The 15,657-nt window shown below is 45.4% G+C and overlaps 1 protein-coding gene across 3 annotated transcripts in view; it reads left to right on the top strand.

The window, feature by feature from the left end:
• The window catches only part of rcan2 (regulator of calcineurin 2), a 237,565-nt gene that overhangs the window by 164,339 nt on the left and 57,569 nt on the right, over positions 1-15,657 (top strand). For all 3 annotated transcript variants that reach the window (XM_078399503.1, XM_078399502.1, XM_078399504.1), the window contains 2 exons: positions 1,078-1,251; positions 6,406-6,577. In XM_078399503.1, coding sequence (XP_078255629.1) covers positions 1,078-1,251; positions 6,406-6,577 — 346 coding nt within the window. The remainder of the gene's footprint in view (positions 1-1,077; positions 1,252-6,405; positions 6,578-15,657) is intronic.

The following is a 15,657-nucleotide window of genomic DNA, read 5'->3' as shown; positions in this document are numbered from 1 at the left end:
TGGTCGTCATGGTGGGCGGTGGGGAGGAGGTGAAAAAGCTAGGTGTTAATATTGGCAGGATCCTGTTGTAGAAGTGCTTTGCCAAGTTAACTTGCTGTCTCGTTGCAATCATTGGGACGGGCTAATCACAGATTGTGATTCCTGTGACATTGTTTTCTGACTAAATTTTCTCATATGTTGGATGTTTTAGATATCTTATTTCACTCAAGCTAAAAGCAAATTATTTTAATTTATCTCATTTTGGATATAATAAAATAACCAGGCTTGCTAATTTTCATTACCATCTGGTGTTTACCTCTGGAAAATAATTGTGTTATCCAGGTTTGAGTTGGTTCATTTTGCTTGCACCACATGATAAAGTGCCAAACTTCCAGCTTGTCCCAGATATGACGGTAGGACATTTAAGTAAATCCTGAAGGCTGACCAACATATTGGGAGCACGGAAAAGAGACAAAAGAAAACAGATATGAATGAGGGTAGAATAAAATGTTCAAATGTCATTCGGTTTGCAGAATGCAAATAATGTAAAGCTTCCATCAGATGCCTATTACATCACATCATTCTTATCAAAACTCTTGATTAAGCTGCCTCATGCAAGGTAGGACATTTCATCCATCATCAGCAATGTAAAGCAGGATGAAAATTGTTTGCAGGCTACAAAAAGCAGGTGATCCACACTGGCATATTACAGTCAGGTGATGAAAGTGAAGATTTATGCCTTGGCTTTAATGACACTGCAATTATCTGAGTGGCAAAATGCTTTTTCATATAAATTTAGATCAAGATTGCCATTATTTCATTTTGCCTTGGTCTTAGTTCCAGGAGTCTGCAAATACCATTACCATTTAAGCCATGTCACAAGATTAATAATAACCGGTATTGATTTATAGCATCCTGAAAACACACAGCTTGCCTATCACTTTTGTGTGAATTTATATGGAAAAATAGGAAGGAGGTAGGAATAAGTTGTTGAGTAAAATATATGATATTTTCAAAGGATACTGTTTGGAAGCTAAAATATTTTGATAAATATGAAATATATAAAATCAGTATTTTTTTTCTTTATGTTTAATACAGGAGAAGTTTGAAGCACTTTTCTTGGCTTATGACGACCATGCCACATTCCAGCTGTTTAAAAGTTTCAGGCGTGTACGAATTAACTACACTAATCCCAAAGTAGCAGCTCGCGCCAGAATAGAGCTCCACGAAACAAAGTTCAATGGGAAAAAGCTAAAACTCTACTTTGCACAGGTAATGGTAATGAATTTGCAACCTTGAATTTTGTGCATTAAGTAAATGTGGCGTTTAAGTGGCGCGCTCTAGGTAGAATTTGAATTGTGGTGTATGTACCGTTTTAGAAAGTGGTTTCTTGTGCTTTGGAACATCGGAATGTCGAAGTATTGGACCCCCTTCTTATATGGGCTTATACAGAGGGAGGATTTGAATTATGGTTTCTGACTCCAAGAGCCTTTTTAGTCCCAATGAAAGAGGAGGTATTCATCTTGCTTCACATGCCTTGAATGTGCCTTCGAAATTGTATGAGATTTAAAGGTGATCTTAGAGACATTATTGCTGCTTTCATATTCTGCCATTCACCTTCACACTTCACTCTCCCTCACTCTGCCAATCTTGCAATTACTTGAGTTAGTTATTATTAAGATGATGAGATGGATTTGTTCCTGAAAAGGCATGGATTGGTTATAAAATTGCAATTCGAGTCAGCAGCTCACCCTCGTTATCTGGATGATCTCCAAACCCGAATCAGGTTGACCTGGACTATCCAATTAGGGCATCTTAGGGCCGTGAATGATTTCTATCCTATAAGAATATTAGAATTAGATGTCAACCATTCAAATTTGAATTTGAAAAGAACATTGATTTTAAATAGCAATAGAAAAAATACCAGCTTACTTCATTTTCAGTGGTTCATATCAGGATTTATATTGTTCAGTCCTGGTCTGGTTTTCACAGAATTATTGAATTATAATAGACGGGCGTGGACCCGTTGGGTCCAAACCTCTCCTGCGGGTGCAGCAACCCCCCCAACTGATGACCCGTGGACCCGTTGCCAGCCAGGGAGGGGGAAGAGGAAAGGGGAAAGGGGAGAGGGAGCCACTCACCCCGGCCCCGGGTGGCCATCGCGTCAGCCTGAGCAAGCACTTGACCCGTTTGGTGGAAACCTCTCCTGCAGCGGCAGCTCGACGGCGATGGCCATCTTCTTTGACCCTCTACCGCCGTGCTGCACCATGGGAGGAAGGTCAGGCGCGGGACACACCGGGACGGGCGCTGGTCCTCCCGGCGGGGGGGGGGGGGGGGAGCACATTTATTAAAGTTTATTAAGTTAATTGTTTTTAAAATGTAACAAAACTTGATCAATTGAGACCGCAGGGGAATGGTGAGGAGGGTGGGCCCAAAATTGTTGCACTATCGTGTACCGTTTTGGCTGTATTTTGAGAACAAATATATCCACAAACCCACAAACCCACAGACCCTTGTTGGTCCAAATCTCTCATGCGGGCATTACTGCGGGCACGGCAACCCTCGTTGGGTCCAAACCACTCCTGCGGGCCCGGCAATCCTCCCCCAACTGACGCTCCATGGACCCGTTGCTGGGAAGGGAGTGTCCCCTGGTGCCGTTGGTGGGCGAGGGGGGACAGGGATAGGGGGAGGGAGCCACTCACCTCGGCCCTGTGTGGCCAGCGCTGCGGCCAGAGTGATCCGTGGACCCGAAACCTCCTGCAGCTTGGCAGCGAATGGCGGGGACGGCCATCTTGTTTGACCCTCTGCTGCCAAGCTGCACCATTGGAGGAAGGTCAGGCGCAGGGTACGCCGGGAAGGGCACCACTCCTCCTAGCAGGGGGTGGGAGCACATTTATTAAAGTTTCAGCTTGACAGCTCAGCAGCCCCCCTCCCTCATTGGCTGCTACTCCCGTCCCATTGTGACGTTGAACGTGGCTGACGGTGGAAAAGTGAAAATTAAAAAATATATAACAAACATTTGAGCCCCAGGCCAATGGTGAGTAAGGTGGGCCTAAAATTGTTGCACTACCGTGTACCGTTTTGGCTGTATTTCCAGAACAAATATAAGCACAGACACACAAAGTTTTAGTAATATATATATATATAGATTTGACAACATGACAGGAATATATTTATCATCTGGGTGGAACACTGTAAAGAAAACCTGTCAGGATACTCCTTACTGATCCTGCCAGATTTTTTTGACGGTGCCAGATCTTTCTTAATACTTACGCACGTAAAGACTGTAAAATCTGTAAATAATGGCTAAAAGTGCTTGTTTTTATCTCATCTCAATACCGAATCCAATTAAAGCCAGGTTTAGAAAACTATTAGGTGCAGATTTTACGTAATGCCTACAAAATTACATTGAAACATAAAATATAATCCTCTCCCTACTTGTTCATAAAGTTACAATTGGTGCTGGGTTTAGTGCAGTAATTGAGACTATCCAAACGTACTTCAATTAGAACCCTTGCAACAGAGTCCAAATATTGTTCTCATTAGTCTGCATTACTTTCGAAACCAGATCCCAATGCATCTAATATACAGTCATTAGCTGTTTTATTTTCAAGTTTATAAAACATCAAACAAACATGCCTCTCTCCATGTGATCCAATCACTCCTTAATGTTATTCTGAGAGGACTGTTCAGATAATGAAATAACTGCTAACTCTTAAAAGAACAAGAACAGATAGCATCAACATAATAACATCAGTTGTTGAGATCAGACTGTCAATGTATTTTTGGATACAGCTGTTCAAAGAAAACATGCTTTTCCATCACTTTATTCTCACCCTACTTTTCCTTTCAGTCTTACTCCTTCTCGCAAATTTTGGCGTAAACCTCACCTTGATGTATTTCAAGGTGAGGTGGACTTAGAGTCATACAGTCAAACAGGTACTTTGGTGTTGTCTTCACTAAGGAAGACACAAATAGTCTCTCAGAAATACTAGGGGACTGAGGATCTAGCGTAGGAACTGAAGGGAATCCACATTAGTTATGAAATGATGTTGGGTAAACTGTTGGGACTGAAGGCAGATAAATCCCCAGGGCCTGATGGTTTGCATCCCAGAGTACTCAAGGAAGTGGCTCGAGAAATCGTGGATATATTGGTGATCATTTTCCAATGTTCTATTGACTCAGGATCAGTTCCTGTAGACTGGAGGATAGCTAATGTAACCCCACTTTTTAAGAAAGGAGGGAGAGAGAAAACAGTGAATTATAGACCAGTTAGCCTGACATCGGTAGTGGGGAAGATGCTTGAGTCGATTATAAAAGATGTAATAGCAGCACATTTACAAAGCAGTGACATCGGTCAAAGTCAGCATGGATTTATGAAGGGGACATCATGCTTGACTAATCTTCTGGAATTTTGTGAGTAGAATGGTTAAGGGAGAGCCGGTAGATGTGGCATATTGGACTTTCAAAAAGCCTTTGACAAGGTCCGCACAAGAGATTAGTGTGCAAAATTAGAGTACATGGTATTGGGGGTAGGGTATTGACATGGATAGAGAACTGGTTGGTAGACAGGAAGCAAAGAGGAGGAATTAACGGGTCCTTTTCAGAATGGCAGGCAGTGACTGGTGGGGTGCCGTAAGGCTGATTATTTATAATATATATTAATGATTTAGGCAAAGGAATTAAATATAACATCTCCAAGTTTGTGGATGACACAAAGCTGGGTGGCATTGTGAGCTGCGAGGAGGATGTTATGAGGCTGCAGGGTGACTTGGATAGGTTGGGTAAGTGGGCAGAAGCATGGCAGATGCAGTATAATTTGAAATTAATGTGAGATTATCCACTTTGGTGGCAAGAACAAGAAGGCAGATTATTATCTGAATGGTGTTAGATTAGGAAAAGGGGAGGTGCAACGAGACCTGAGTGTGGTTGTACATCAGTCAAGTGAAAGTAAGCATGCAGGTACAGCAGGCAGTGAAGAAAGCTAACAGCATGTTGGCCTTCATAGCAAGAGGATTTGAGTATAGGAGCAAGGAGGTCCTATTGCAGTTGTACAGAGCCCTGGTGAGACCGCACCTGGAGTATTGTGTGCAGTTTTCGTCTCCTACTTTGAGGAAGTACATTCTTGCCATTGAGGGAGCGCAGTGTAGGTTCACCTGGTTAATCCCTAGGATGGTGGGACTGAAATATGATGACAGAATGGATCGACTGGGCTTATATTCACTGGAATTTAGGATGAGAGGGGATCTTATAGAAACATATAAAATTCTTAAGGGATTGGGCAGGTTAGATGCAGGAAAATTGTTCCCCATGTTGGGGGAGACCAGAACCAGGGGACACAGTTTAAGAATAAGGGGTAGGCCATTTAGGGCTGAAATGAGGAAAAACTTTTTCAGCCAGAGAGATGTGAATCTGTGGAATTCTCTGCCACAGAAGGCAGTGGAGGCCAATTCACTGGATGTTTTCAATAAAGAATTTGATATAGCTCGTAGGGCTAATGGAATCAAGGGATATGGGGAGAAAGCAGGAACAGGATACCGATCTTGAATGATCAGCCATGATCATATTGAATGGCAGTGCTGGTTCGAAGTGCCAAATGGCCTACTCCTGCAACTATTTTCTATGTTTCCATATAGCCCCTCGGCCCAACTTGCCCACATCGACTAACATGTTCCTTCTACACACATGCCCACATGCCTGCGTTAGCCCTTATCCTTCTAAACCTGTCCTATCCACGTACATGTCTAATTGTTTCTTAAACTTTGCAATAGTCCCTGCCTCAACTACCTCCTGTGGCAGCTCATTCCATACACCTACCACCCTTTGTGTGAACCACCCTTCATCGTCTGCTTCCACCTTATTTGGCTAGAAGTCTTCACCCCACACAATGGTTCACAATTTTGTAACAGTTGGGAAACTGTTGGCTATGGAGGCTTCACGTTCCATCTAGAACAGTTTTAGCTAGTCTGCAACTTCAGGGCTGTTCTTTGATTACGTGTACATTTCCCATGCATCCCTTAATATTTTTGCTTTTAAAAGATCTGTCAATTTCAGAAATAAAATTAACAATTGATCTAGAACCAGCTGTTGTTTGCTGAAAAGTTATTGAAAATGCTACCAATTTCAACATATTCCAATTTTACTCCTAAAAGACCTCTCTAATGTTTAGTTTCTGCTTTTGGCCCATGATTCCCCAACCAAAGTCAATGATCCACTTCATCTATCTTATCACTTCTCCTTAACATCATTAAAACATTTTAAAAAATCTTCCATTAGCAGTGGAATATGATCTTGGCTCGTGTAATTATTAAATATATTTAAATCCATTTAACTCTTCCGGTATCATTAGCACAGGAAGTAAACAGCTGCTGTCATCTAATACACTGTGGATTGTGGCCTAAACAGGTACCTATATTTTTTTCTCAGGTTCAAAATCAAGGTTCAGATGGAGATAACCTGCACCTTGCTCCTCCACAGCCAGCAAAACAGTTTCTCATCTCCCCTCCAGCATCACCACCTGTGGGCTGGCAACAAATTGATGACGCGACTCCAATCATCAACTATGATCTTCTCTATGCAGTGGCAAAACTGGGACCTGGTAGGTTTTTCCATGTTCTGACATGTTGTTACAGTTATTGATCAGTAGCTTATAAAGGGCACATTTTTCAAGGCTAAGCTTAGAGTATAATATTACTGTTTTAAGGATAGGTACCTAAGAAACACTTGCCAAGAATGGAGGTGAGGTTAATGATGATTATGTACAAACATTGTTTAACAATGCTTCCTAGCCTGCTTAATCATTGTACCTTGAAATGTTGCTGTTCACGTGATCATATCAATAAACCTCTAGGGTTTATTACATTTAAATTTCATCGCCACTATTGCCCACAACATTCTGAGTGCTTGCCTATAGTTCAGAGATTCTTGTACTCTTGCTGTAAAGGGGTAGTTAGAGATTTAATAACATTGTCTCCAACAAATGGCACATGTCATAAGGTTAGTGGAAGGAATCTTAATGAATGGCATTTTTCCTCCTTTACCTCACATCTGGGCAGGCAGAGTACATTTCTCCTATTGCCTCTGCATCTATTTGTCCACCCACCAGCCTCTAAGAGACACATTAGTTGCAAGTAGAGGTTAGAGTCAGTGATGCATTGTCACATTAAATATTATTACTCTTTGGCAAAGGAAAGTGAAAATGTATCATTACAAATTGTGCATGTGTGGCATTCATGATTTTAAGTGCTGATTCTAGAAGACAGAAAATTTCCAGTTACAGTCAAAGGACAACAAAGGCAATATCACAGTCATTTTGCCCAAAGTTACATCTTATCTATTGCCTGCAAATTAACCTGATTCTTCAGTTTGTTTGTGGACTGAAGAACCAATGCAGATGTGTTATCAGATCAGCACTCTTCCCAAAAGATAACCCCAAACGAGATTTCAAAGTTAAGTCATGGATTATTGAATAAAACCTCAGTCTCAGAAAAACATGATAATTTTCTACGATATTATACCAGTTCTAGAATGTTTTGATACCGCGTGTATACAACTGTGGTGAAAAAGTGCAGTGAAATTTGATGTAAATACGAACGATCTTCCAAGCCAAGGACACGGTGCTATGAAATCCAACATGATTGAATCCCCCCTTAAACATTTCACGGAAATGGATTTTGATTTTATTCTTACTGTCCACATTATGACATTGCGTTTCCTAGATCTACCATGGTAGTATTTAGACATACGTTTGGCATTTGGATCAATTTAAGACCAGTGTCTGCTTGGACAGATGCACGGCTGCCATCCCCAAAAGCTTGTTCTGCATCACCCCGGACTGCAGTAAACTGAGTTCCATCGATGGGTCCTCTAATCAGCAATAAGCAAAAAATTGGTTAAAATTAAATGCTATAAAAGAGATTAAGCTTTCACCCTAATGGTGCAAAGATAAAAACGGTGAATTTCCCTCATCATGTGATTTTGTGAGTGAATTAACGGATGATGGCCATATGGTTTGTCTTTTGTGCTTTGGTCTATCTATAACATTACTAATTAATATGGGTGAATGAGGAACTGTACCTGCACGCCAGGAAGCACAGACAGGACTGATGGAGACCGTGCATGCGTCTGTACTCGAGCGAGTCACTTGATGATACACAAATCTGTCACGTACAGCTCCTGTCCAGTGACCACTAAAGGCCGTTTCACACTGGCGCTGTATAGACGTCACTAAATATATTCCCTATGATTATTATACTTTAAAATTATATAACAGGTTGAAGACTTTATAATACCCAAGAATTTTCCAAGAATATGCCGTATGTGTATAATAAAATTAGGAATATGTTAAACACAAAAATGACTCAAAAATGCATTTACATATTAGCCTATTTATCACTATTTCTCTTGGAATCCCGAGCGATCTCTAGCGGAACCTTAGTGTTCCGGGGAACCCCGGTTGAGAAATGCTGATTTATATACACTTTGTAATGCTGAACTGCTGAGACATTTAATGTGCATTTGCAAGGGTGGAGTGGGACAGGAGAGAGAGTGTTGGGTGGGGGTGCAGGTTGGCTGGGAGTGACTGTATTTGTAAAAATAGAACAATTAACATGCTAATAATGCTAACACATGGATTTAAATAGATTGATGGAATGAAAATCCCTCCAGTTGACTTTATGAAGCTAATTTAAAAAACAATGTTTAAAATGAATAAACTATGGCGAGTCCGGAAACTTGTTGGTTGTAGAAGAAGTTTATTGCAGCCGCAATATTCGAATACAGAGTTAAACAACAAGGTAAAGGCCAACCATCAAAAACTTACTGTCTTCTTCGAAGACTTCGCCGAACTAACTATTTCGGGCGCCAAACGCGCACATGACATCGCTGGCCAATCAGCGATGTCGCTCCCTGGACCAATCCCCATGGTCGCGTTCACACGTGACCTCGCTGGCCAATCCGAGGGTTCGACGACCTGGACCATTCTCTATGGTCGCTACATGACCCCCCCCCAGAACCCGAGGTGCGGAACCTAGCAGGGAGCCGGATTTCGCGACCATAACGAGTACGGAGAGGGACAGCCTGAACCACAGGAGCCGGGGGTTCCGGACTTGGCGGAACAGCCGGAACGGGAGGTCCTGGAGGAACTACCGGAACGGGGGGTCCTGGAGGAACTGCCGGAACGGGGGGTCCTGGAGGAACTGTCGGAACGGGGGGTCCTGGACTGAGCGGAACTAACGGAGGTCGGCCTCTCCTAGGGGTTTGACCGACCAGGACTGGTTGATCCGGATCCAAATGTGCAGGTTTGAGCCGGGACACCGAGACGAGCTCACTCTTGCCGCACATGTCTAAGGTGAAGGTAGCCGTTCCCTTACGCAAAACCCGGAACGGCCCTTGATAGACCCTCTGCAACGGGGCGCGATGGGAATCTTTTCGCAGAAAAACGAACTCACAGTCCTTCAGGGAAGGCGGTTCATGTACCATGGGACACCCATGACGTGAAGTCGGAACTGGAGCCAGGGAGCCCACCCGTTCCCGGAGAGATGCTAACACTGATGGGACTGTAGGCAGCTGGTCTGAAGGGTCCGGAAACAGATCTCCGGGTACTCGAAGTGTCGAGCCATATACTAGCTCTGCGGACGACGCACCGAGATCTAGCTTAGGAGCAGTCCGGATGCCCAAAAGAACCCAAGGGAGCTGGTCTACCCAGTCCGGGCCTTCAAGCCTTGCACTGAGGGACGCCTTAAGTTGGTGGTGGAACCTTTCTACGAGTCCATTTGCCTGGGGGTGATATGCAGTCGTGGGTTGTAACTTGGACCCGTACAGTTCTGCGAGCGCGGCCCAGAGGGACGAAGTGAATTGTGGGCCTCTGTCAGTGGTAATAACTGCCGGGACCCCGAAACGAGCTACCCAATGAAGGGCCAAAGTCCTAGCACAAGACGCTGACGAAATATCAGACAATGGGAAAGCCTCTGGCCACCGGGTGAACCGATCCACCACCGTGAGGAGGTGGGTGTAGCCCCGGGAGGAAGGCAAAGGACCGACCAAATCCACGTGGATGTGGAAAAAACGAACAGCCGGGACCTCGAAATCCTGTACGGGGGGCTGGACATGGCGCTGGACTTTAGCGGTCTGACAGGGAACGCAGGCACGCGCCCAACCCGCTACCTGTTTCCGTAGGCCATGCCAGACAAACCGAGCTGCTACCAAAGCAGAGGTGGAGCGGATGGACGGGTGCGCCAGCCCATGAATGGCATCGAAAACCCGGCGCTGAAGGGAGGGCGGTACTACCGGCCTGGGACGGGGAAGAGAAACATCGCACCAGACTTTTGTGCCTTCTGACCCACAAGCTACCTGGGCCAACTTCAATCCCGAAGTGGTGGACTGGTATGCCGAAGCGGTATCCGCTAGAAGCTGTGCCTCCGCAAGCTCTTGGGGATCCACTTCGCAGTCCACCGCCGAAATAGGGGGAAAAGCAGGTCTAGACAGGGCGTCAGCAACGGCATTAAGCTTACCCGCGACATGACGGACATCGGTGGTGAATTCGGAGATAGCAGTCAGGTGCCGCTGCTGGCGGGCCGACCATGGGTCAGACAATTTGACAAAAGCAAATGTTAATGGTTTATGGTCCGTAAAGGCCACAAATGGGCGGCCCTCAAGGAAGTACCTGAAATGACGAACAGCTAAATAGAGGGCCAAAAGCTCTCGGTCAAATGCGCTATACTTCAGCTCAGCCGAATTTAGTTGCCGGCTGAAAAACGCCAAAGGCTGCCAACGGCCACCGACCTGCTGCTCCAGAACCCCGCCCATCGCCACGTCAGAGGCGTCAACCATCAGGGCCGTGGGGGCGGAGGGGCTCGGGTGGACCAACATGGTGGCGTCTGCCAAAGCTGCCTTAGCTGCTGTAAAAGCCGACTCTGCGGTCGGGGACCATATCAACTCTACCGGATTCCCTGCAAGGCATTGGAAAAGCGGGCGCATGACTCGCGCAGCTGCCGGGACGAACCTATGGTAGAAATTAACCATGCCTACGAACTCCTGTAGCCCTTTTACTGTGGTGGGCCTAGGAAATGCCCGGATAGCCTCCACCTTTTCGGGCAAAGGGGAGGCGCCGGCAGGGGTAATTCTGTGCCCTAGAAAATCAAGAGCAGGAAGGCCGAATTGACATTTGGAGGGTTGGATTATGAGCCCGTGGTCTTGGAGCCGCTGGAAAACGGTCCGCAAGTGGGCCTGGTGTTCCTGTACTGAGGTGCTGGCAACCAGGATGTCGTCTAAATAAATAAACAAAAAGGGTAAATCCCGGCCCACCCGGTCCATCAGTCATTGGAAAGCCTGTGCCGCGTTCTTTAAACCGAAAGGCATACGCAACCATTCAAACAACCCGAACGGAGTAATCGTTGCAGTTTTCTGTATGTCCTCCGGTCGCACCGGGATCTGGTGGTATCCTCGCACCAAATCGATTTTGGAGAACACCACCGCTCCTTCCAGCCCAGATGAAAAGTCCTGTAGGTGCGGTATGGGGTAGCGATCAGCCGTGGTGACAGCATTGAGACGCCGATAATCGCCACATGGTCTCCACCCCCCAGATGCCTTGGAGACCATATGTAACGGCGAGGCCCACGGGCTGTCAGACTGACGAACAATTCCCATTTCCTCCATCTTCCTGAACTCTGCCCGTGCCACCACCAGTTTGTCTGGCGGTAGCCTCCTGGCCCGAGCGAAAACAGGAGGGCCTTCGGTGCGGATGTGATGGACCACGCCGTGCTTGGCCGAAGACGTGTCGAAACGTTGAATGAGCAGCTCTGGAAACTCCGCCAGAATCTCAGCATACGAGTCGGGGGCCGCGACGACGGCCTGGACAGTAGGGCTGGGCGAGGAGGCGATTGTCGGAGCGACGTGCTCATCTTCGGCGGAGGGTCGGAGGTCGTTACCGCGGACATCAGGGACCAGTGAAAAAGCCCAGAGAAAATCTGCTCCCAAGATCGCTTGTTTGACGTCGGCTATGATGAATGGCCATTCGTACATGCGGAGGCCTAACACAAGGGACATCTTCCGTATACCGAAAGTGCGAATTGGGCTGCCATTAACCGCGATGAGGGTGGGACCTGTCTTACCCGATCTGGTTTCGAGGTCGGTCGGCGGCACTATACTGACGATGGCTCCCGTGTCCACCAAAAATTCTGTGTCCGTGAATCGATCATGGACATAGAGGCGCCGGTTCTGGCCAATCGTAACTGCCCCTATGTACGATCGGCCGAGGCATTTCCCGCGAAGGTACAAGGTGAGCGGCAGTTGCGGGATTCGCTACCCCATCGTAGGTGATAATAGCACCAGCCGCGCTTGTGCGGATCTTTTTGGCGGGCTTTCGGAGAATTGGCGGGAGACGTGGCGCCATCTTGCCGTCGCTGTGGCGTGGTCACTGATGTCGAGACCTTGTTGATCGAACCGCTTGCCTGGTCCTTTGCCTTGTTTTTAGCCGCTATGAGCGCGTCCGCTTTCGCTGCATATGCTTCGGGGTCCTTAAAAGAACAATCCGTGAGCAGCAGTCGGACATCCTCAGGAAGCTTCTCGCGGAATGCCTGTTCGAACATAGGGCAATCCGTATGCTCACCGGCTAGCATCATCATTTCGGACATGAGGACGGAAGGCAGTCGGTCTCCAAGATCCGGTAGGTGCAGAAGTCTTGCCGCACCACCATGCTTATTAAACCCGAAGATTCGCAGTAATACTTTCTTCAGGGCCTCGTACTTGCTTTCCGCAGGTGGATTAACGATGAACCGCATCACGCGCGTGGTCGTCTCCGATGATAGAGCGCTGACGAGGTAGTAATACCTCGTGGAGTCGTCCGATATCTTCTTTATATGAAATTGAGCTTCGGTGTGTACAAACCAAGATTGCGGTGCGTGCGTCCAAAACCACGGAAGGTGAACGCTTACCGCGCTTATCATATCATATCATATATATACAGCCGGAAACAGGCCTTTTCGGCCCTCCAAGTCCGTGCCGCCCAGTGATCCCCATTAACACTATCCTACACCCACTAGGGACAATTTTTTACATCTACCCAGCCAATTAACCTACATACCTGTACGTCTTTGGAGTGTGGGAGGAAACCGAAGATCTCGGAGAAAACCCACGCAGGTCACGGGGAGAACGTACAAACTCCTTACAGTGCAGCACCCGTAGTCAGGATCGAACCTGAGTCTCCGGCGCTGCATTTGCTGTAAAGCAGCAACTCTACCGCTGCGCTACCGTGCCGCTTGACTCCGGTGTGCCCGGCGCGGCCATCGCCGACGAGGCGTCGGGTCCCTGCATAGTCGGTGATCGTCCAGATCACGTCGGGGTCACCAATATGGCGAGTCCGGAAACTTGTTGGTTGTAGAAGAAGTTTATTGCAGCCGCAATATTCGAATACAGAGTTAAACAACAAGGTAAAGGACAACCATCAAAAACTTACTGTCTTCTTCGAAGACTTCGCCGAACTAACTATTTCGGGCGCCAAACGCGCACATGACATCGCTGGCCAATCAGCGATGTCGCTCCCTGGACCAATCCCCATGGTCGCGTTCACACGTGACCTCGCTGGCCAATCCGAGGGTTCGACGACCTGGACCATTCTCAATGGTTGCTACAAAACTATCTTAAGCTGTCAACAGTTAGCAATTCCATTCAGAAACGTCATAAGATTAGGAAAATGGAGAAAACCCACACAAATAAAGCGGATCCCCTGCATGGGACGGTTGCTTTTTGATGTGCTCTGTCGCTATCCATGCTGACAGGTCTTAACAATATATTAAAATATGGCTGTCCAAGCAAAATTCCCAGTACATGGTAACCCCAAGACGAGATGGAAAGAAGATTGTTAAAAGAAATTCTAGTCCATTTCCATCTCCCCCTCCCCCGGTTTCTCCCACTCCATCTGACTGCCATCTATACACAAAAATCAATGAATGCAGGTTCTCAAATCTGAAATCAATACAGCAAATGTTGCTAACACTCAGTAGGTCATGCAGTTCTGACGTTGATTTGGTTTCTTTTTCAACAGACGCAGCCTGACTAGCCATTTATATACAATGGGAAGGGAAAGTCCAGTAGCATTGATTAACTAGCAAACTAGTGTAATTATTTAAATAGCTATGTTAATCAAAATTAGTCCGCTGGTTTATTTTCTGATTGCAACTTTCTTTTTTACTGCCCTAGCATTATCTTACCAATTATTTTCTGAATTGTTCTCGCTAACCTATCATCCTCTATCTCACCAGATTATCTTGTGACATTTATGTTCTCTGATGAACAGAAACACTCAAAAGCATTGTAAAATGAATACATTAATAATCAGATTTTTATCATTTTTGAAAATGAAAATGTCTGATAAAGACATGAAAATCCTTACAAGTTATAAACTAAGCTTAATTAACCCCCAAGAAATAGTTAATCAACCAAAACCTATCTTTGGTGCCCTTAAAGGCATTACTGTAGTATTTCAAATTAATAAAGATGCCATTCTTGTACAAAAATTGTTTCTTCAGTGTAAATACTTTGAAATTATCATAACATCTTACTTCATTGATTGAATCCAATTGGGCAGACTAACGTTAGAGAAAAGTTGGGAAATTGCTGGTGAACAGGTGCCAGCATGTTTGGGGCATCCATCCACTCATGCACTTATATAGGAAATCCCAGGCTTGGTACATCCATGCACTTATTTAGCAATTCCAAGCTTGGGGCATCCATGCACTTATATGGCAATCCCAAGCTTGGGGCATCCATGCACTTATACAGGAATCCCAAGCCTGGAGGAAAATGCGAGAGGAAATGCCAGACGTTACATGTGGCACTTTCCTCACATAATCTAGTCATGAAGGCACACGAAACTGCGGATGCTGGAAGCTTGATCAAAACACAATGTGATGGAGGAACTCAGTGAGTCAGGCAGCATCTGTGGAGGGAATGGATAGGTAACGTTTTGGATCAGGTCCTTTCTTCAGACTTCATTCCCTCCACAGATGCTGCCTGACCCGTTGAGTTCCTCCAGAACATTGTGTTTTATTCTGGGCATGAAATAATTGAATCAAATGTTACTAAAATACATCTAAACTTAATTTACCATGTTGTAATTGAGTTATAACCTGATACACACCACATTATTCACAGTAGTAAAATCTTTCCTAACATAATTAATACTTTTGAACATGCAGCCATTTAGTATGTACTTCACAGAGGATAATATATTGGACGTGAAATATGTTCCTGTGTCAAAGCAATATTTGTTCTTTAACTTCTGCGCTTTATCTGGAGCAAAGTTTTTAATATATATATATATTTTTTAAAGAAATGCCTATCCAGACAGATCGGAGAGCTATTCCTCACTCTAATCCATCTGAAGCTGACATTAGCTTCAGTGCCTCATATAATAGACAATAGACATTAGGTGCAGGAGTAGGCCATTCGGCCCTTCGGTCCTTCGAGCCATTCAATCTGATCATGGCTGATCATTCGCAATCAGTACCCCGTTCCTGCCTTCTCCCCATACCACCTAACTCCGCTATCTTTAAGAGCTCTATCTAGCTCTCTCTTCAAAGCATCCAGAGAATTGGCCTCCACTGCCTTCTAAGGCAGAGAATTCCACAGATTTACAACTTTTTGACTGAAAAAGATTTTCCGTATCTCCGTTCTAAATGG

This window comes from Rhinoraja longicauda, chromosome 5 (genome assembly GCF_053455715.1).
Source record: "Rhinoraja longicauda isolate Sanriku21f chromosome 5, sRhiLon1.1, whole genome shotgun sequence".
Taxonomy (NCBI): domain Eukaryota; kingdom Metazoa; phylum Chordata; class Chondrichthyes; order Rajiformes; family Arhynchobatidae; genus Rhinoraja; species Rhinoraja longicauda.
This window is presented reverse-complemented; position numbering and strand designations above follow the sequence as displayed.